The 20,675-nt window shown below is 42.8% G+C and overlaps 2 protein-coding genes across 5 annotated transcripts; both read right to left on the reverse strand.

Moving 5' to 3' along the window:
* Window positions 1-413: 413 nt before the first annotated feature.
* On the reverse strand, window positions 414-11,443 carry LOC111981919 (phosphoinositide 3-kinase regulatory subunit 6). Of its 4 annotated transcripts, none has more exons than XM_024013409.3 (20): window positions 11,264-11,443; window positions 9,585-9,669; window positions 9,287-9,373; window positions 9,036-9,127; window positions 8,836-8,904; window positions 8,404-8,536; window positions 8,175-8,244; window positions 7,715-7,892; window positions 7,429-7,573; window positions 4,432-4,518; window positions 3,960-4,317; window positions 3,587-3,680; window positions 3,339-3,458; window positions 3,047-3,157; window positions 2,299-2,404; window positions 2,113-2,186; window positions 1,784-1,874; window positions 1,634-1,686; window positions 1,231-1,331; window positions 414-1,078 (listed from the first exon to the last, which is right to left on the reverse strand). In XM_024013409.3, exons 2-20 carry the CDS (start codon window positions 9,619-9,621, stop codon window positions 928-930), a joined length of 2,157 nt encoding a protein of 718 aa, XP_023869177.1. In that variant the 5' UTR covers window positions 9,622-9,669; window positions 11,264-11,443; the 3' UTR covers window positions 414-927. The 4 variants fall into 4 exon arrangements, 3 of the variants coding, with proteins under 3 accessions (XP_023869177.1, XP_023869176.1, XP_023869178.1); XM_024013408.3 differs by having other exon boundaries at window positions 8,404-8,539; XR_002879641.3 differs by having other exon boundaries at window positions 662-1,078; window positions 2,118-2,186; window positions 8,404-8,539.
* Window positions 11,444-16,336: 4,893 nt separating this feature from the next.
* On the reverse strand, window positions 16,337-19,503 carry LOC111980340 (phosphoinositide 3-kinase regulatory subunit 5-like). The gene is made up of 6 exons (XM_024147791.2): window positions 19,387-19,503; window positions 18,982-19,049; window positions 18,687-18,776; window positions 17,092-17,254; window positions 16,815-16,877; window positions 16,337-16,690 (listed from the first exon to the last, which is right to left on the reverse strand). The coding sequence occupies exons 4-6, from the start codon at window positions 17,183-17,185 to the stop codon at window positions 16,482-16,484; spliced, it is 366 nt and encodes a 121-aa protein (XP_024003559.1). The 5' UTR covers window positions 17,186-17,254; window positions 18,687-18,776; window positions 18,982-19,049; window positions 19,387-19,503; the 3' UTR covers window positions 16,337-16,481.
* Between the last annotated feature and the right edge of the window lie 1,172 nt (window positions 19,504-20,675).

Here is a 20,675-nt window from a genome sequence, read left to right on the forward strand (position 1 = left end):
AACCAGACAAATATAGGGAAGGTAATGACAGAGGTGATTGAGTCCAGGTGAGTCCAATAATTTCTGATCCGCGTGACGAGGGAAAGGCAGGTGTGTGTAATGATGATGGCAGGAGTGCGCAATGCTGGGGAGCCTGGCACCTTCGAGTGCCAGGGGGGAAGAGCGGGAGCAGGCGTGACACAGAGGACTGATATAAAGGAGAGACCGACTGCATCACTTCTTCTTTTTATAAGAAACATTGTGTTGAAAATCCCAAATTGTTTGCATCGTCAACTTACACACAACTGACACACACACACACGTACCCCACCAGACATGCCACCAGGGGTCTTTTCACAGTCCCCAAATCCAGAACAAATTTAAGAAAGTGTATAGTAATATATCGAGCCATTATCTTATACTGCTCAAATAAACAGCAAACCTGGTTTTAAAAAAACAGATAAAGCAACACCTCACGGCACAACACCTCTCCCCTATTTGACCTAGATAGTTTGCGTGTATGTATTGATATGTAGGCTATGTGTGTATTCAAAAAGTTTTTTTATGTAGTTCTGTGCTTGAGCTGTTCTTGTCTATTAATGTTCTGTATTATGTCTTGTTTCATGTTTTGTGTGGAACCCAGGAAAAGTAGCTGCTGCTTTTGCAACAGCTAATGGGGATCATAATAAAATAAAATAAAAAATACATACAACATCTCTTTTCATAAAATATATGTTCGAATTTTCAAACTAGATTTCATTGGGAAGGCAGATAAAACACTTTTTTAATCAAAATAAATCCCTTTCGCATGTGAAAACACAGAATCCTACTCATTACTCCACGTGCATAACCGACGTCACTTTTGTTTTTAGCTTACTTCGCCATTGGCCAGAGCAGAGCACCTGGCTCACGCCCGGAACAGAGCCCGAGCTAAATAATCAAATCCCCTCAGTGGTTGATGCCAGTGAAGGTGTTGATTGGCAGAGGCAGGATCTTGCACATGTATTTGCTCAACCCCGCCTCCCTCTCCTCTCCCACACTGAACTTGGAACTTGTCTGGAGGCAATACCCTGGATCCAAACATGGAGAGATCTCAATGCTGTAAAAGAGTGTTGGTTACTTAGTTATTACAGTTTGAGCCCAGGGAAATTCTCTGTAAAAGACAACTAAATAACTACTGTATAGCATTCATCAATAGTAGAGATGGTAGAGCATCATGGCATTCTATTGCTGATGAGTATGATCTCTGACCTTTGCACATGTGTGTATTTCCTGCGACAGTCTTTGTCCAGACAGACTGTGAAGGTCTTATCCTCCAGGATTCTGATTTTAATGTTTTGAGTTCTGATCTCCTGTCAACACAGCATGGTCAAATTAAATATACTGATAGGTTAGGAGCAAAAATCATTGTGGGATGTTACTCCAAACTGCAGTACTGTATGCCTACCCTTTTTGCATTTATGGGCTCAAATCAAACCTCTACCATTATATATAATTGCCTTAATCAATAATCTATTTTGGAGGTGAGACATGAGGATGAGATCAAGAAACCACATCTGGCACTGTGTTGCCTGACTGACAGTATTAGTACTTTTACATATGGTGTAATTGGGGTCTCAATGATTTATTATCACACATTCAGAAATATCCTTACCGTGCAGCATCTTGGATTTGTACTGTCAAAATTGACAGTGAGGAAATCAAGACCTAGGGAAAGTAGGGATGACAAATTGTTGATTTGAGGTAATGAAACCAAGTTGCCATTGAGAACCGCTAGGTAGTTACTGCATGTTTTAACGCAAACCTTCTGTTTCATTGGGTGAGATTGCACTGATGACCACTCCACATGTCATGACTGACCTTCCCTGGACAACCTCTTGTTTGCTCAAGGAGACCTGCAGAAAGCATTTGAGACACAGACACATTTGGTACTGTAGTTAAGACATTATGCCATACGGATTTAAAGGATATCTAGATATTTCCATAGTTGTTACTTTTCATTTAAACGTGTACTACTTGTTCCTAAATTATTCCAATGATACTGTGACTACACTAACCAAGCATGAACACATTCACTAACCACTAATCAAATACTCTATAACACAAATAGGGAAGAAAKCCTTCAGAAAGTACCTTACTGTAATTCATAGAAACCACCGCTCCACAGGTTCCAWGTGTCTTCCTTGTTCGTCGCCTRCTAGATCTCTCTGCAGAGAGACATTATGCAATCACCAACAGAAGCAGTAACAGGACGATCTAGTTTCTGTCCCTGTCCTGACAACACGGTTCATGCTGCATTCACAGTTGTGACAACAGTACCTTGTCTTAGATTTTCTCTGAGTGTTTTAAACTCCGGGAACTCAGCATCCAGGTGGGACACAAACACCTCGTCCACAGGGCTACCAGTCTGGCCAGAGACAGAGATCTAAAAACACAACAGGGCAACAAGAACAAGTTCAAATTAGGGAGAAATTGTGTTGTTTTTTTCTTAATGATAACAAGTGGTTAAATTGAGCCGGAGCTACTCGAAGCAGGGCTCTTGCACCTTGGGTCAAAGGGAAAGCCAAGCTCCAGCAATTTACAGGTCCAAAGAAGAAAGTAGGATAAAACGTATGATACAAGTATGATAAACCAAGGTTAGGATAAAGGCTTGGGTACCCTAGGATGACAGCAACCCTAACCCTAGCTTCATGTCCACATCCCAGTTCAACCCTTAACCTAGCCTCAACCACAACCCTAATCCTAGCCCCATGTCCACATCCCAGTTCAACCCTTAACCTAGCCTCAACCACAACCCTAATCCTAGCCCCATGTCCACATCCCAGTTCAACCCTAAACCTAGCCTCAACCCTAACCATAATGCTCCCCCCATTCATCAAGTAGGGCTTTCCAACCTCCAAATTCCCAATTTAACCCCTGATGATAACCGTAATCATTATGTTATACTGGGCTATGAACTCTTCAGTATGAACTATTCAGGGGCTGCCATATGTTTGTGTATCATCCTGCTGCTAACACACACGCACACACGTGACTATGACATGTGGATGTATCTCAGGGAGCTGACCTTGACAGAGTAGAGTGTGAAGTGGACAGGCTGTAGGCCACAGCGAAGGTAGTAGGAGAGGACATCCACAAGGAAGTGGTTGGGTTCTGATGACCTGCTGTGACTGGACTGCTGCAATGGCACATCGTAGACACAGTATTAGGTCTCACTGTGACATGACTGGATGTCTATTTCTMTCTTAAAAACCACTTTCYATTTAGGTATCCTTRAACCCATTTGATGGATCTTTYTGGACAATCATGATCAGAATTAGAKTACTTTATAAAACAATGCATGTATTAGTACTCATTACCGTTCCTGCCAGCTTTGGAATCATGGCTCCCAAACTGTTGATGTTGCTTTCGTACCAGGGATCGACCCTTCCTAAGAACGAGGCTAGAGACAACCTGTCTCCAACTTGTGATGTGCTTTCCTGAAAAAGAGAAAAGACTGGTTCCATAACCTAGCAAATCATACCGGTTACTGTACATGTGCAGCATGAGATGGATGTTTATTTTACATTATTGGTATTATTGGATTTTGGACTGGATTATTGCTCACAGGTGAATTGACGATAGGCTCATCAGTGACAGGGATGTAGTATATCTGTAGGTTCAATCTCTTGGTCAAGATGAGATGTTTTGCCTCCCTTTTTCTGCACACAAAAGCAATGCACATTGTAAAACAGTTCACACACATTTCTAAATGTCAGAATTACAGTGTAATTACAGTGTACAGTAGTCCTCTGTATCTCAGTTGGTAGAGCATGGTGTTTGCAACGCCAGGATAGTGGGCTCAACTTCCAGCACTACCCATACATAAAAATGTATGCGCGCATGACTGTAAGTCACTTTGGATAAAAACTGAATTTCACATGTATGAGGATGAAACTAGGTATTAAGGGACATTAAGGGACAGTAGAAATACTTCCTACCGGATGGAGTGATACGCCTTGGCCAGTCTCCCCAGCACCCTGTCGTCTCCCATCATCACAATGCGTGCGGTATGGTCCCCCTCCTCTTTAGGGAGAGGGGTGCTACTGGTGGGCCCCTTGATGTTTTCCTGAGCCATTTTGTCTTCTGGCTTCATTCTCCCTCTGAAACACGGTGACCATGACCGGGTGAATGGATTCCTCTGTTCCCGCTCCTCCATGTCAGACAGGTCCTTCTCTATTCCACTATCAACAGACAGGAGGGAAACCCTCTTAGAAACATCCTCCTCTTCCTCCTCCTGGTACATAGAGTTCCGCTCAGAGGTGGAAACGTTTAGGGTGAAGTTCACCAGCTCATTCCCTATAGAAAAATATGAAAGATTCAAGATTGCCACACTATCTATTAGTCTGATTTGACAGAATTTTTAAGTCTTTATAATACCCTAGAAACTAAGGTTCTCTAATGTTGACTCACACAGCTCCTCTTCGTTTGTCCACAGGTGGAAGTGAATCTCTGGAGAGGGCAATGGAGTGTTAGAAAGAGAGCCACGGGCCTTTGGGTCTGAACAGAGAGAGTGAACATAACACAATAAACAGTGAATATCCTATTTGTCACAGTCAGCAAATCTCTTTCATTATTCTCCTTTAGCCTTCGGTGGTATACCATATACACCGTTATGCCAGGGTATTTAGAAATGGCCACGGGATGGTTTTTCAATACCGTCAATACTGTTTAAACTATTTCTTTGAAGGTTTTCAATACATTTTAATATTTGTAGCTACTCTTTAAGTAAATAGCTGCAGTAAACTTATGCAATACGTTAGGAGATAAAGCAGATGGCGTTCTTCATTTCACCTGTCACACTATTTTACATTATGAAGCTTACTGTAGTTCCCCAGAACAGTTAAGCCAGTCACGTGGTTGTTTGTAAATAGCACAAAGGGTAAAAGTGGGAGCAGGTGAGTCCAGCTGTGTATTGACACGGGTATTATATTTCACTTTGAAAGGCAACAGTGTTTTTGCTTCAAAAAAGTGATCAGGGGCGTGCAACTGTAGTTTTCCTTCACAGAAAATACATTAGTGTAAGAAAATAGGTTAATTATTTATCAAATGACAATGTAAGTGCAACACTATWTGGCTGGCAGCCACACAACTAAATGAGCTTACTATGAAAAATCAAGTTCTTTTMAAACATATTTCTAATGTTTATCATAGAAAGAATGTAGCCAGCTACATTTCCTAATGTTTTAGGAAACTCCTTTGAAGTTAATCTAGCATTTTACCTGAGAAATGTAGGCTAGGTTGTCTGCTGATAGAATGCCCTTTTGTGAATTCTCATCCGAGTAAAGAAGTGCAACTGAAGCACAAAATTAGTCTGATGCCGAGCAGAATCGACATTAAGAAGCATTTTATATCTGTGTTTATAAAACGCATCAAGGTATTTCTTATGCGTTTTTTGTTTTCTTCGTGAAAAACGTAGAATTCTTCGTTAACCCGACCCCTAAGTTTAACTTTCTCGTTATCTAAGTAAGTGGCTGAATTAATAAGGTGACAGGGCATCATATGGTGTTAGCTTTCTGCCGTGTTTAAGAAACCTGTACAGCTGCCTATGCTATCGTGACTCCACACAGACACAGTGTGTACACATGCTGCTCCAGAGCCAGAACTGTTCTTCCTTCAAACAAGCATGCATCAAAACTTTGTTCATTTGCACAATGTCTCTCATTCACATTCACTTATAAAATGTCCAAACTCAAGAAAAATGACATTCGGTAGCTCCTACCTATATACAGTACTAGTCAAAAGTTTGGACACACCTACTCATTCAAGGGTTTTTCTTTATTTTTTACTATTTTCYACATTGTAGAATAAAGGTGAAGACATCAAAACTATGAAATAACACATATGGAATCATGTAGTAACCAAAGAAGTGTTAAACAAATCGATATATATTTTATATTTGAGATTCTCTATGCTAAGCACTTGTTGGCTGCTTTTCCTTCACTCTGCGGTCCAACTCATCCCAAACCATCTCAATTGGGTTGAGGTTGGGTGATTGTGGAAGCCATGTCATCTGATGCAGCATTCCATCACTCTCCTTCTTGGTCAAATAGGCCTTACATAGCTTGGAGGTGAGTTTGGTCATTGTCCTGTTGAAAAACAAATGATAGTCCCACTAAGTTAAAACCAGATGGGATGGCGTATTGCTGCAGAATGCTGTGGTAGCCATGCTGGTTAAGTGTGCCTTGAATTGTAAATGAATCATTGACAGTGTCACCAGCAAAGCACACCCACACYATCACACCTCCTCCTCCATGCTTCACGGTGTGAACCACACATGCAGAGATCATCTGTTCACCTACTCTGCGTCTCACAAAGACAAGGCGGTTGGAAACAAAGCTCTCAAATTACAGATTTCCACTGGTCTAATGTCCAATGCTCGGGTTTCTTGGCCCAAGCAAGTCTCTTCTTCTTATTGGTGTCCTTTAGTAGTGGTTTCTTTGCAGGCATTTGACCATGAAGGCCGGATTCACGCAGTCTCCTTTGAACAGTTGATGTTGAGATGTGTCTGTTACTTGAACTCTGTGAAGCATTTATTTGGGCTTATCCTCCGAAACAGAGGTAACTCTGGGTCTTTCTTTCCTGTGGCGGTCCTCATGAGAGCCAGTTTCATCATAGCGATTGATGGTTTTTGCAACTGCACTTGAAGAAACTTTCAAAGTTCTTGACATTTTCCTGATTGACTGACCTTCATGTCTTAAAGTAATTATGGACTGTCTTTTCTCTTTGCTTATTTGAGCTGTTCTTGCCCTATTTGGTCTTTTATCAAATAGGGCTATCTTTTGTATACCAACCCTACCTTGTCACAACACAACTGATTGGCTCAAATGCATTAAGATGGAAAGAAATTCCACAAATGAACTTTTAACAAGGCACACCTGTTAATTGAAATGCATTCCAGGTGACTACCTCATGAAGCTGGTTGAGAGAATGCCAAAAGTGTGCAAAGCTGTCATCAAGGCAAAGGATTGCTACTTTGAAGAATCTCAAATATAAAATACATTTAGATTTGTTTAACACTTTTTTGGTTATTACATGATTCCATATGTGTTATTTCATAGTTCTGATGTCTTCACTACTATTCTACAATGTAGAAAATAGTAAAAAATAAAGAAAAACCCTGGAATAAGTAGGTGTCCAAACTTTTGACTGGTACTGTATGTATAACTTTATGAGCTGGATTGCCTGTCTTTGCAATTCGTTTGATTTCGTTTGTGTTTGTTAGCATATTTAGCTAGCAGCCTTCATGGAAATTCGCTATGACTTGTGCTAATTTAGTTAGCATTATGGTAATAGACGCCCAATGGGTTTTCTGGTGCCCCCTTGTGTCCTAAACCTGTAATACCGTAAGGACAGTATGCCGATAGGAAAATCTGGATACCGCCCAACCCTATCCTCCTTTACACACACCTTGGTTAGCAGAGGTCAGGATGTCACTGTAGATGTGCTGTAGCYTGGTTTGGTACTGGTCACGGCCGGCCTCGCCGTTCTCTATACTCTGCTCTACAGCTAACACCACCTCCTGGAAGTACTGCTCCACATCTTCTCCTAGATCCTGCGGCACACACACATGCACGCCCGCACACACGCAGGCACACACGTGATTTCATTATCCATCTGATGCACACAAATACCAAGATATGAAATCAATTAATCCAAACGTATCATATCATCACAGCCCATTGACCTCCCTCACCTCCAGAGCTTGAGTCAGTATTGGACCATGACAGGCCTTCACCAGTCCAGCCTGCAGAGTGTGCAGTAGCACCCGTCTTGCCAGTGTGTCACTTTGGGGGCTGGCCAGCACCAGGTCTGCCCTCACCGCCTGCCACAGGGGCCCTGAGAACACAGCCGGGTCTGCAAACACAAATACTCTACAGGGGACACAGTCAGAGGGGCAGCCAGTCAGCACAGCTATTGTGGATACAGAACAACTTCAGAGTAGCTGACGGAAAAGTCCTMATTTACAAGCATCAGTTTGTGAAAGGGAAAGAGACACCACAGCTCACACAGAGCAAACAATCCCCCACCCTCACCTTATGAGAAATGACCATGACTAAATTAGTCAGCTGTTGCTAGTGACTACAAACTGACTTCAGTGGGAAGTGTAAAATATCTTCTGATGGCAGATGTGTTCGTGGGTGTTTTAAACTCACTTTTCCTGATGGGGAAAATGTTTGTTCCTTAGGCTCTGCTCAGCAATTACCCTTCTCTGATACAAAGCTCCTGTGGAGGAAGTTATTGTAGGAGAGGGAGCTTTAGCAGAACAAAGGGAGTAAGGTAAATAAATGTTTGGAGAACTGTATACTGTATTCATATGATTAAAATGTGCTTGTGCTACAGTACATGCCACTGTGTAAAGTGTAAAGTGCTAGTGATGAGTACCTGGTGTGATCTGCTCCATCTTTATGCTTCTCGTGTATCTCAGTGCGATAGTACAGTAGGGCTCTGGAAGTGTTAGGAGCCTTTTGAAGCATTCATACACTCTCTGAAACAGGTTACATGGAATGCGGCTAGACTGCTGTCGATACACCGGAATAAAAAGAGCAGCCATCACAATCAGACRCATACATCAGAGCTGAYTGGAAAGTAAAAACAAACACAAACACAAAACAATCACATAGCTTGAATAGGGCATCCCAAAATAAAACAAACAAGGAACAATATAATTATTCTAAGCAGGATAAAGATAACCAGGAAATCAACACAAGAAATATGATACGTGGAAATAACACAGTAAACTAGATGTCAGTAATACAGGACAGCTACACTCTGATCAAGGTTATTTCAGATGAAGGTAAGGTAAATGAATCTGACCTGAATAATAACGTAGTTGAGAGTGTGAAGCAATGGAATGACATGCATCTTATAGTCAAGCCTCTCCACCTGAATCAACAAATGAAGGAAGCTTTCATCATCAMATTGACAATTAAAATGGCCAATTAAACTTCTGAAGACAAAGGGCATGCCATGTGTCATTCTGCAAGAACAGAATACTCTAGTAGTGTCAGACCAACCTTCTCTAGCTCTTTGACCAGAACMYTGACCAGTGAGACACTGTTAGATGGATGGGTCTCCACCTTCTTATGAAGAGTCCACCTCAGCATACCTTCAGGAAGTCAAACAAGGCTGCTGAATTGACCACATAATGTTCTCAAGTCTATTAAATTGTGTAATACTATTAATATTSTATAATAGATAATTATGCMACRTAATRATGAATGTGATAATCGTTGACTTTTTATTGTTGTATGCACTGATAATGTACCTTTGCTGCATGAGGAGGCAGCCTGTCTGAGGATGGCCTGAATACTGTTGTACATACTGGCCTCCACTGCTGACGACATACTGGCAGCTACAATAATAGAGTTATAAACATCAAATGTCATATTTTGACAAGATAGCAGCTCTGTTTAAAAACACAGTGGTCCTGTGTGTGGGGATTCTTACTACTAGACGTCAGTCTACCCAAGTAATTAAAAGGGACAAACAACAGTAAAGAGCAAAGTATACATAAATCATTGAAATACTGTATGAGTTCAAAGACTGAGTAAGTGAACGTTTACCTGCTGGAGGGTTCCATGGGGTTGTTTCCTTATTCATCCCAAGAGAATTTGGAGGTCAAACATCACAATTCAGCATCATGGGCTCCTGCCTAGATAAAGGAGCAGGGCTTGACACCACATGTGTGGATTTACAGTGCTTTCGGAAAGTATTCAGACCCCTTGACTTTTTCCACATTTTGTTATGTTACAGCTTTATTCTAAAATTGCACACAGCCAAGACAATGCAGGAGTGGCTTTGGGACAAGTCTCTAAATGTCCTTGAGTGGCCCAGCCAGAGCCCTGACTTGAACTCGATTGAACATCTCTGGAAAGACCTGAAAATAGCGGTGCAGCGACACTCCCCATCCAACCTGACAGAGCTTGAGAGGATCCCAAATACAGGTGTGCCAAGCTTGTAGCGTCACCCCCAAGAAGACATGATGCTGTAATCGCTGCCAAAGGTGCTTCGACAAATGACTGAGTAAAGGGTCTTATGTAAATATATTTCACATTTACAATATATTTTCAAACATTTTTTTAAAACTATTTTTGCTTTGTCATTCTGGGATATTGTGTGTAGATTGATGAGGGAAAAATCTATTTAATCCATTTTAGAATAAGGCTGTAATGTAACAAAATGTGGAAAAAGTCAAGGGGTCTGAATATTTTCCAAATGCACTCTAAGACAACCAAGGTACAGAAGGTGGGGGGACTTCTCAACTCATAAAAACATGAAGACTTTCTGATAATTCACTTGATAAGAGACACCTAACCTATCAGACACCAAAGTCGATACATACAGGGAAACTTTGGGAGAAATTATATAAACAAATTCGTACGTGAAAACCCTATTACATTCACACAAACGGTCTAATGCTGCCGTTCCGCATCAACACATAGCATACAGTAAGCCTCCCCAGCTCACACTTTGAGGCCAGAATTAACCTGTTTCCTGTCTACAGAAATGTGCGGGTGTAGAGAGCATGACGACTAGTTATAAACTGAAAAGTACTCTCTGACAAACTGAAAKGCAGAAAGACCAATAATGAAAAGATGTATTAACTACACAGGTCAGAATGATTTCTGGATGAATGCGACACTTCCTCTTCTGCTATGACAAATATTTTCAGAACTATTGAGTTCTCTATGCAATTGACACAATGCACATGTGAATACTGAACGTATGATAAATTACAATCAATCAGTCCTCCTTCCACCAAATTCCAGATACAAGTTTAGTGTCATTCACTATCATTGCGCTAGTAATGCTTCTTACTTTCAAAGTAGACGTCAAATTCGTTTCTTTCAATCAATCCTAGTCTAATTGTATATAACTTTTAAGTAATTTGTCACTGAAGTGAACTTTCAAAAGTGCAAGCCTAGCGTGAAAAACTCCCTAGGGAGCCCAGTTGACTGGCTCAGCATAAGCCTACATGTAAACTATTGCTGACCTGGGCTATTTACAAAATACTTGTCATAAGCAACAGTGACATTGATATCAATGTGCAGGGATCTATGACTGAGATCATTAAAAGTAACATATGTGTTAGAGTTCTAGATGTAAAAACAGCAAACTCTACATTGCAGCAATCACTATTACAACACGATCGCAAAAGTCTGCTTTACAGGTGCAAATACACTTTACTATTACGGTATAGCCTGTAATATAATGATACAGTAGTCATCCTACAGAGATTCACCTGCCTTGCATTTTGCCACTGTACGCTGACACCGGATGTGGACGAATTGACTGATGAACAGCAGCAGCTACACGGTACACCGTTGTTTTCGTAGATGGACGTTTGGTAAAAAAGACAATTCACTAAACACATTCTATCAAGTAGCCTCTCTAGGTACGTGGGTCGCACGTCAGCCCTCCTGGTTAATCGAGTAGGCTACAGAAACTAAACAGTATATTTGGCCACACCTTCTTTGTAATATGTAGGCAGGTTGACGCGCGACCCAATGTTCACTTCCTTTATGTTATTGCTTAGCTGAAATAAATTCAACAGTATGGAATCCTGTTAGATTTATTTAAATTAAAAAAATCATATGTATTTATTCAAGTTATACACTTGTCAATGAGGACTGAGGAGTCTACAGGGCCATTCACAGTTGAAAAATTAAATGTTGACATTATAGCATAGAGAACATTTCAATGAATGAATCTTCAGACATGATAAGAATGACAAAAAATGTACAGTGCAATGCCCATGGTGACTGTACAATATCCTGAGTGTCAGGGGTGTGTACAGGAGGCGAAGTCAGGTGCAGGAGAGCAGAGTGTAATAAACACGCTCACTTTAATTCCGGTCCAAAAATGACAGCACATAAGAACAATAACATGCCAAAAACACAGAACATAGCAAAAGTATGGCACCTGACAAAATCCACATAACAATAAACAATTACACACAAAGACATGGTGGGGAACAGAGGACTAAAAACATGCAGTAATTATGGAATGAAAACCAGGTGTGTAATGGAACAAGACAAAACAAAWGGATATGAGAAATGGAGCGGCGATGGCTAGAAAGCCGGTGACGTCGATCGCCAAACGACTGAGTTGACTACTACAGTACACCAGATGAGCAAAGTAATACAACTTCCTCTGTAGCTCAGTTGGTAGAGCATGGCACTTGTAACGCCAGGGTAGTGGGTTTGATTCCCGGGACCATACATAAAATGTACAGTTGAAGTTGCATACACTTAGGTTGGAGTCATTAAAACTTGTTTTCCAACCACTCTACAAATTTCTTGTTAACAAACCATAGTTTTGGAAAGTCGGTTAGGACATCTACTTTGTGCATGACACAAGTAATTTTCCAACAATTGTTTACAGATTATTTCACTGTGTCACAATGTCCAGTGGGTCAGAAGTTTACATACAATAAGTTGACTGTGCCTTTAAACAGCTTGGAAAATTACAGAAAATTATGTCATGGCTTTAGAAGCTTCTGATAGTCTAATTGACATCATTTGAGTTAATTGGAGGTGTACCTGTGGATGTATTTCAATGCCTACCTTCAAACTCAATGCCTCTTTGCTTTTTCATGCGGAAATCAAACGAAATCAGCCAAGACCCTAAAAATTGTAGCCCTCCACAAGTCTGGTTCATCCTTGGGAGCAATTTCCAAACGCCTGAAGGTACCACGTTCAACTGTACAAACAATAGTGACGCAAGGATAAACACCATGGGACCACACAGCCATTATACTGCTCAGGAAGGAGACGCGTTCTGTCTCCTAGAGATGAACATACTTTGGTGTGAAAAGTGCAAATCAATCCAGAACAACAGCAAAGGACCTTGTGAAGATGCTGGAGGAAACAGGTACAAAAGTATCTATATCCACAGTAAAACGAGTCCTAATTTACATAACCTGAAAGGCCGCCAGCAAGGAAGAAGCCACTGCTCCAAAACCACCATAAAAAAACAGACTACGGTTTGCAACTGCACATGGGTCAAAGATCGTACTTTTTGGAGAAAATTCCTCGTGTCTTATGAAACAAAAATAGAACTGTTTGGCTTAATGACCATCGTTATGTTTGAGGAAAAGGGGGAGTCTTGCAAGCCAAAGAACAGCATCCCAACGTGAAGCACGGAGTTGGCAGCATCATGTTGTGGGGGTGCTTTCTGCAGGAGGAACTGGTGCACTTCACAAAATACATGGCATCATGAGGAAGGAAAATTATGTGGATATATTGAAGCAACATCTTCCAAATGGACAATGACCCCTAAGCATACTTCCAAAGTTGTGGCAAAATGGCTTAAGGACAACAATGTCAAGGTATTTGGAGTGGCCATCACAAATCCGCTGACCTCAATCCATAGAAAATGGTGTGGGCAGACCTGAAAAAGCGTGTGCGAGCAAAGGAGGCCTACAAACCTGACTCAGTTACACCAGCTCTGTCAGGAGGAATGGGCCAAAATTCACCCAACTTATTGTGGGAAGCTTGTGGAAGGCTACCCAAAACATTTGACCCAAGTTAAACAATTTAAAGGCAATGCTACCAAATACTAATTGAGTATATGTAAACTTTTGACCCACTGGGAATGTGATGAAAGAAATAAAAGCTRAAAGAAATAATTCTCTACTATTATTCTGACATTTCACATTCTTAAAATAAAGTGGTGATGCTAACTGACCTAAAACAGGGCATTTTTACTAGGATTAAATGTCAGGAATTGTGAAAAACCAAGTTGAAATGTATTTGGCTAAGGTGTATGTAAACTTCGAACTTCAAATGCATGTACATATGACTGTATGTTGCTTTGGATAAAAGCTTCCTGCTAAATGGAATACATTATTATCAGGACATCATGTGGGTGTTTATGTCTGAGTGGTTCAGGAGAGAGAGTAGCTTAGGAGTAGCCTAGTCCAGTGTTTAATGATGGTTGAGAGCCACAGAAGGAGGTGATGGGCAGGCAGAGCAGGGAGCAGAAGGAGGGGTGCAGTGGCTGGACCTGACTAGGCCGGCTCCTGTGAGACCTCCTGTGAGACCAGTCAGAACCGCTGCCTGGTTTACAGCACAATGACACAACATAATAATTATTGGGTCAGCAACATGTCATGTAAAATAATTATGTAATATACTGTATATTGGCAGCACATTATCAGGCCTGTGGTTGGTTTAATTGATACAGTACATGACACTTTGGATGATCTTCTCATCCTGGTCCAGACACAGGGAAGGTGGTCCCACTGCCACCACTCACCTGGACCTTGTCCAACTTCACCTCTGACCTGGAGATATGCTGAGGGGTGAGGTCAAGGATGAAAGGGACACGAGTTAGTCAAAGTAAGCCACTACACATGTTTTTTCAATTTCCATGAACTGTGCTGTTAGGACAATTCTCAGCAACAAAAGAGTCAAATTAAGATCCTACATCTGTAAGTCCATGCAATTCTACAAATTGTGCCATGTGGTGGAGAGAAATTTGCAGTTTTAGATCTAATTYCCTGCATTTCTACACATTTTGCCATGAATTATGCCATGTTAATATGATATCCGAGTTAGATATCAATTTGTTAGTAGTGGTGGGTGGTATACGAGGCTTTTGGCGACAAAACGGATGGCACTGCGATAGACTGCATCCAGTTCTGAGTAGAGTGTTGGAGGCTATTTTGTAAATGACATCGCCGAAGTCGAGGATCGGTAGGATAGTCAGTTTTACGAGGGTATGTTTGGCAGTGTGAGTGAAGGAGGCTTTGTTGCGAAATAGGAAGCCGATTCAATATTGGATTGGAGATGCTTAATATGAGTCTGGGATGAGAGTTTAGTCTAGCCAGACACCTAGGTATTTGTAGTTGTCCACATATGCCAAGTCAGAACCAATGGGGGCCCCTGAGTMAAGGGTCGGAATTCAACCATGATTACTACAAGTTTAGATAGATGGCTAGACTAATTTATCAATCAAATTGAGTGACTGATATACAGTACCAAGAGACAAATTGCTGATGTACAACCAAATTTCGGTATTGCACCTTGTGTATTCTAAGTTGACACACCTACTCATTCCAGGGTTGGATGATGTGTTATTTCATAGTTGTGACGTCTTCACTATTATTCTACAATGTATGAAATAGTAAAAATTAAGAAACCCTTGAATGAGTAGGTGTCAACTTTTGACTGATACTATATCTCAACACTGTATTCAGATACAGATATATCTGTCCATACCAGTAAATGGACAATTGAGTCCATTATTCTACAATTGAGAATAATTACATTATTCTACAATGTAGAAAATAGTAAATATTAAGAAAAACCCTTGAATGAGTTTGTATTAGTTAAAGTAGGACCGGGCTCACCACAGCCTGGTAGAGTTGTAGCAGAACAGGCTGTGCTGCATTTCGACAGTAATACAGCACCAGGTCTGCCAGGAGGAGAAGGCGCTCAGAGGAGCTGTTATCTGAGTCACAATCCACTTTAGAAGTTGTCTGGGAAATTACATTCATATAGAAATACAATCCCCAGTTAGGATAATTAAAGGGCACATGGCCTGTTGAAAGGAACCCAGGTGAAGTTGTAATTGTGGTACCTGGCACAGGACATCAGAGACAGGCTGAGCACGCTCTGTTTGTACCAGGGTCAGTCATGCCTTTCAACCGGGCGATGTCATTGGTGCTGTCCTCAAGTATAACTCCATTTTACTTCTGGATGTGACAGCAAAGATAAGATAAGTTGTACAAAGTTAGGGTTAGGGAGTGATTATAAGCCTCTCATTGTCATATCTAATGGCATGTCGTAATGTTTTAAGCCTTCTGTACACAACTATGAAGTCAGCTGTAGATAATGCTCTTGTCCTCTTCTGGAAGAAACAAGAAGCTGGGTATTTCACCGTAGATGTTGGGCATTTCAGTAGACTCCCTAAGTGCCCCTCAGGCACTATGGACACTCCTCCTGGACCTCCCAGGTTCCCCCTCTTCACAGGGACAGAGTAGAACTGCAGCCTGTAGGCCCTGGTGAGGCGAGGACACCTGCTCCCTTCTGCTGTAGGTCAGTGTAGGCCCTGGCCAACCTCCCTGCCTCCCGGTCCCCCCCAACACTACCACCCTGACCAGGGTGGACATCTCCAACCCATCCCCCGCTTCCCAACTCAAGATGGGCCTCTTCCGGACACACACACGTGGTGACTCTGGGGAAACGGTCCATCTGAGGTGGGGCAGGCACCCTGAACTGCGGGGCAGGCGGACCTGGAGCGCTTGAACAGCGCCACAGATGGGCCGTCTCTAATGGCATCACCACGGGAGCCCATGCTCTGTGTGCTTCGGCAGAGGGAGGAGCTGCGTTGGGACTTGAAGAGCATGGAGAAACGCTGGCTGAAGTGGACTTTTGACTTGGGTCTCCTCCTGGTCTCTGGTTGGCTGTCATGTCTCCAAGTCCTCGCTGAAGTCACTGTCCACCCCAGAAGACTCAGACAGGATTGAGGGCACAGACAAGATGGAGGACAGGGAGTAGCTGGAGAACATAGAGTCTTTGGAGCAGGTGGACACAGTGGAGATCCGGTGGTCTGTTTATCGGTTCTTTGTCTCTTCCTGTTTCCTCATCTTCCTCTCCCTTGTCTCTGGAAAGGTTAAAGACTGGGAGCTGGTCCAGCTCACTCTGAAGGTCATTTAAAATGTCTGAAAGAATACACAGAATTACATAATTGACAATCCACAGACAAAGGCTATACAGATTTTACAGTATGGGGTTGAAATATACTGTCTTGATATGGAGAAAGAAGCAATGGGAAAAGCTCATTACCGAAGTTGACCTTATCCCAGGAGTACATGTGATATTTGGCTACGGGCAGCGTATGGACATTTCCTAATAATAAGAGAAAGAACCAAGACTAAAACAGATCAAGTAGGATCAAGCATTGTATGTGACACTGAGTTTGAGTAATTACTCAACATTTGACTTCCTCATCTGTCTCTAATCATCTCCAGTCAGTCCTGTTTGCCCAAAGTTGACCAGTTTATCGGTTCCAGGAACACCTCAGATGGTGAGATTATGATGACGCATGTAGTAAAGTTCTCACCAGGGCCTGTATGGCAGTCTGGAGGGGGTATGCCAATGCTCTCCACCAGCCCCTTCAGGCTCTGCAGTAGACTCTGGCTGTGCCTGGGTCCCATGTAGAGGCTGCTGTCTCCATGGCCTCTAACTGCAGTCACAAGGTGCTCCAGATCCTCTGCTCCTTTTGACTGTTAGACAAATATTGTATAACCTGTTTGCTAGCAGTATATGTATGACACAGATTATCTGCAGTAGTGTTAGTGCACCACCCATATATGCATAAATCTAAAATGAACAACCCAAAATACATTAAACCATGGAGCTAGAAAATGGTTAATGGAAAAAGGTAATTTATGACCCTGGATAATCATATAGAAATGCCTACGTGACAGTAGGTAAAGTAACTGAACTGTGTGTCACATGGGATGACGCTTGAGAGATGAAGCAGGTACTGTGAGTCAAACATTTAATAAAGGAACAGACATGGAACGAGACAGGAACAGCTTCAGCAAACGAGTAACACAGGRAAAAAAACTATTATTGCAGCAGCGGGGAACAGAGCAGGGGAACTGACAAATATAGGGGAGGTAATAAACAGGTRATGATTGAGTCCAATATTGCTGATGCGCGTGACGAGGAAAGGCAGGTGTGCATAATAGATGGCAGGAGTGAGTGATGCAGGGCAGCCCTCAAGCACCAGGGGGAGAAGAGCGGGAGCAGACATGACAGTACCCACCCTCTAGGGGCACCGGTGTCCCACCTGGGCGAACCGGCCGAGACATGGGCGCTGGGCAAGCCGGTTGTGGCGTGGAAGCCCAACGAACCGGCAGGAGCGTGGGAGCCGGCAGAGGCATGGAAGCCCAACGATCCGGCTGAGGCAAGACACCTGTCGATCCCACTGCGAGGGAGCCCTATGATCCGGTGGAGTGTGAAGTGGGATGGAAACCTGCCGAGCCAGCCAGGGCGTGGAAGCCCGACGGGCTGGCTTAGGCACCCCCGGTTCCATCGGCGGCGGAATCCACCAACAAAACAAAAAACTCCTGGGCCGGCTGGGCGAACAAGAACTGACGATCCGGCTGAGGCCCGACGTGGGATGGGCACCCTCCGAGCCAACCGGGGCAAGGAAAGCTCTCAAGCCAGCTAGGGCGTGGAAGCCCGACGAGCTGGCTAGGCACCCCCGGTTYCATCGGCGGCGACCTAGAGCCTAAGTCACCACCAACCGGAACGCCAGTACTCCCCGATGCTTTGTATGTTGGCTGCTGCATTCTGTCACATGGAATGACACTGGAGAGATGAAGCAGGTACGGGGAGTCAAACATTTAATAAGGAACGGACATGGAACGAGACAGGAACAGCGTCAGCAAACGAGTAACACAAACAAAAAACAATTAATGCAGCAGCCGGGAACAGAGCAGGGGAACTGACAAATATAGGGGAGGTAATGAACAGGTGAGTCCAATATCTCTGATGTGCGTGACGAGGAAAGGCAGGTGTGCGTAATAGATGGCAGGAGTGCGTGATGCAGGGCAGCCTGGCACCCTCAAGCGCCAGGGGTGGGAAGAGCGGGAGCAGACATGACACTGAACACATCATTTAGGAATCACATATAATAGGACATACCTGCAGTGCATGATGCAGTATCTGGAGGGGGTACTTGGTCCGCAGGACAGTCTGGAAGGCATGTTTGATCAGGGTGATGGAGGTGTCCCTCTGGGAGTGACAGACACCACTCAGCTATTCAGAGACAGACAGGAGCTCGGGAGGGACATCCTCACCTGGGCTCATTAACAATACCATCCTAATACAGTCACACACAACAAAGAGGATCACAGTGGTTTGTGTTTAAATGTTTCAAGTTGGAGCGACGTTGAATGATTTAATCACAGATGGTCTTTGTTGGCCTGTGTTGACTTACATAGTTTGAGTGATTGGTGGTGGTGGTCAAGCCCTGTTCTTCTCTCACTAGTCTTTGAAATGAGATACCTGGTGGAAATACAGTATAAGGGATGGTGTTACCTCTTGTATTGTTTAAACCAGGGGTCTCCAACCCTGTCCCTGGAGAACTACCCTCCTGWAGGTTTTYGATCCAACCCCAGTAACTAACCTGATTCAGTTTATCAACCAGCTGATTATTAGAATCAGGTGTGCTAGATTAGGGTTGGAGTGAAAACCTACAGGATGGTAGTGTTGGAGAGTCCTGGTTTAAACAATAGTGCCTCCATGTGGAAGAAAATGGAACTTGTATCAGGACAGTGACAAGTGACAGATGAGATGACACCCAGACCAACAGGAAGGCTGTATAGAGTCTAGGGTTCAATACCTGGCGCCCTGAGCTCCTGTTGGATGAGGGAGAGCAGGTGTCGGCTGGCGCTCCAGCAGGGCTCCGGCCAGGACAGGAAACAGTGGAACACCTCACAGGCCTCCTGCAGCACCCCAGAGTCAGGGAAAGCTCATTGATCTTCATGRTGCTGCTTGCTTGGTGGTGCCCCTTGCTTAGTGATGTTGCAGACTCTGGGTCCTTTCAAAACAGGTGTATATATACTGAGATCATGTGACAGATCATGTTGTAACGGTTTTGACTTGAGGTTATTTATAGGGGTGCCAGGTAGGTTGTGCCTACCAGAGAAAACATTGGTTTCTCCTTTTAGTTTGGGAGGGAATGAGTCCCATCTGGTCCGTCAAGTCACACCAATACAAAGGACTTATGTAAAAGTCAGGATGGAAATATACTTTTCATAAACCCCTTAAAACATTGGAAAGAACTTCAAACAAGTGTATTCTTTTGCGTGGTTGTATTAACAACATAAATGATCACACACACACACAACAATATAACAAATAATGCGCTTATGTTCATTTAGAAATGTCCTGTACCTCGGGCATAAAAAGAGTCCAGCCCGGTAAATAAGTTCAGTGACTCAAGTGACCTTAGTCACGCAACGTTTGTCAGTAGCGTAAACCCAGTATATTCATACACTCAAAATAACACTTATTTTGCAACACAACTATAAAGCGTATCAAAGACTAATCAAAGAATAATACGTCCTCACAACTACATAAATCACAGTATACATCACCCCAAACAAATGAAATACCGTGTACAAAAAGTTGTAGTCAGTCGGTCAGTCAGACAATCCGCCAACAGATCTCCAGCGGAGAAAAGGCCACGAAAACCAACGGAGAGTTGTAGTCCAGGAAGCACTCCCGAGGGTAAAGTTCATACCCTACATGAGATAGTTAAAGATCACTCTGAAACTGTTGCATCATTTCAGCCAGTAGTTTTGAAAATGATGCTCACGAGCCAAAACGGGTCCCTGTTTTTTGTGTACTATGTCATCCAATTGTGTACGACACCATCTATTTCGTGTGATGTTAGGAATTGTGCAATTTGTATGATACAGTATCATACGAATTTAGCAATTTGTGTGATACGTTACAAATCCAATTTGTGCAATATGATACATATTTGTTGTGCTTAAGATCCCGGAAGTGCATCTTTAAGGCAGGAATGTAATGACGTGGAATAATTAAATTACATTGCCCTACTCACTGAAACCTTTCCTGTGCACATGTACCATATTTACAGTTTTGTTTTGTGAACTTGATGTT

The sequence above is a fragment of the Salvelinus sp. IW2-2015 genome, linkage group LG20 (assembly GCF_002910315.2).
Source record: "Salvelinus sp. IW2-2015 linkage group LG20, ASM291031v2, whole genome shotgun sequence".
In the NCBI taxonomy this organism is placed as follows: domain Eukaryota; kingdom Metazoa; phylum Chordata; class Actinopteri; order Salmoniformes; family Salmonidae; genus Salvelinus; species Salvelinus sp. IW2-2015.

What these genes read in the sequence shown, in the direction of transcription:
- LOC111980340 (XM_024147791.2), bottom strand. Translation starts at nt 17,185, where the DNA reads ATGGGACCCAGGCACAGCCAGAGTCTACTGCAGAGCCTGAAGGGGCTG. An exon ending in AGACTGCCATACAGGCCCTG is followed by an intron (nt 16,878 to 17,091) that starts GTGAGAACTTTA and finishes TCTTATTATTAG; the next exon opens with GAAATGTCCATACGCTGCCC. An exon ending in CTGGGATAAGGTCAACTTCG is followed by an intron (nt 16,691 to 16,814) that starts GTAATGAGCTTT and finishes GTATTCTTTCAG; the next exon opens with ACATTTTAAATGACCTTCAG.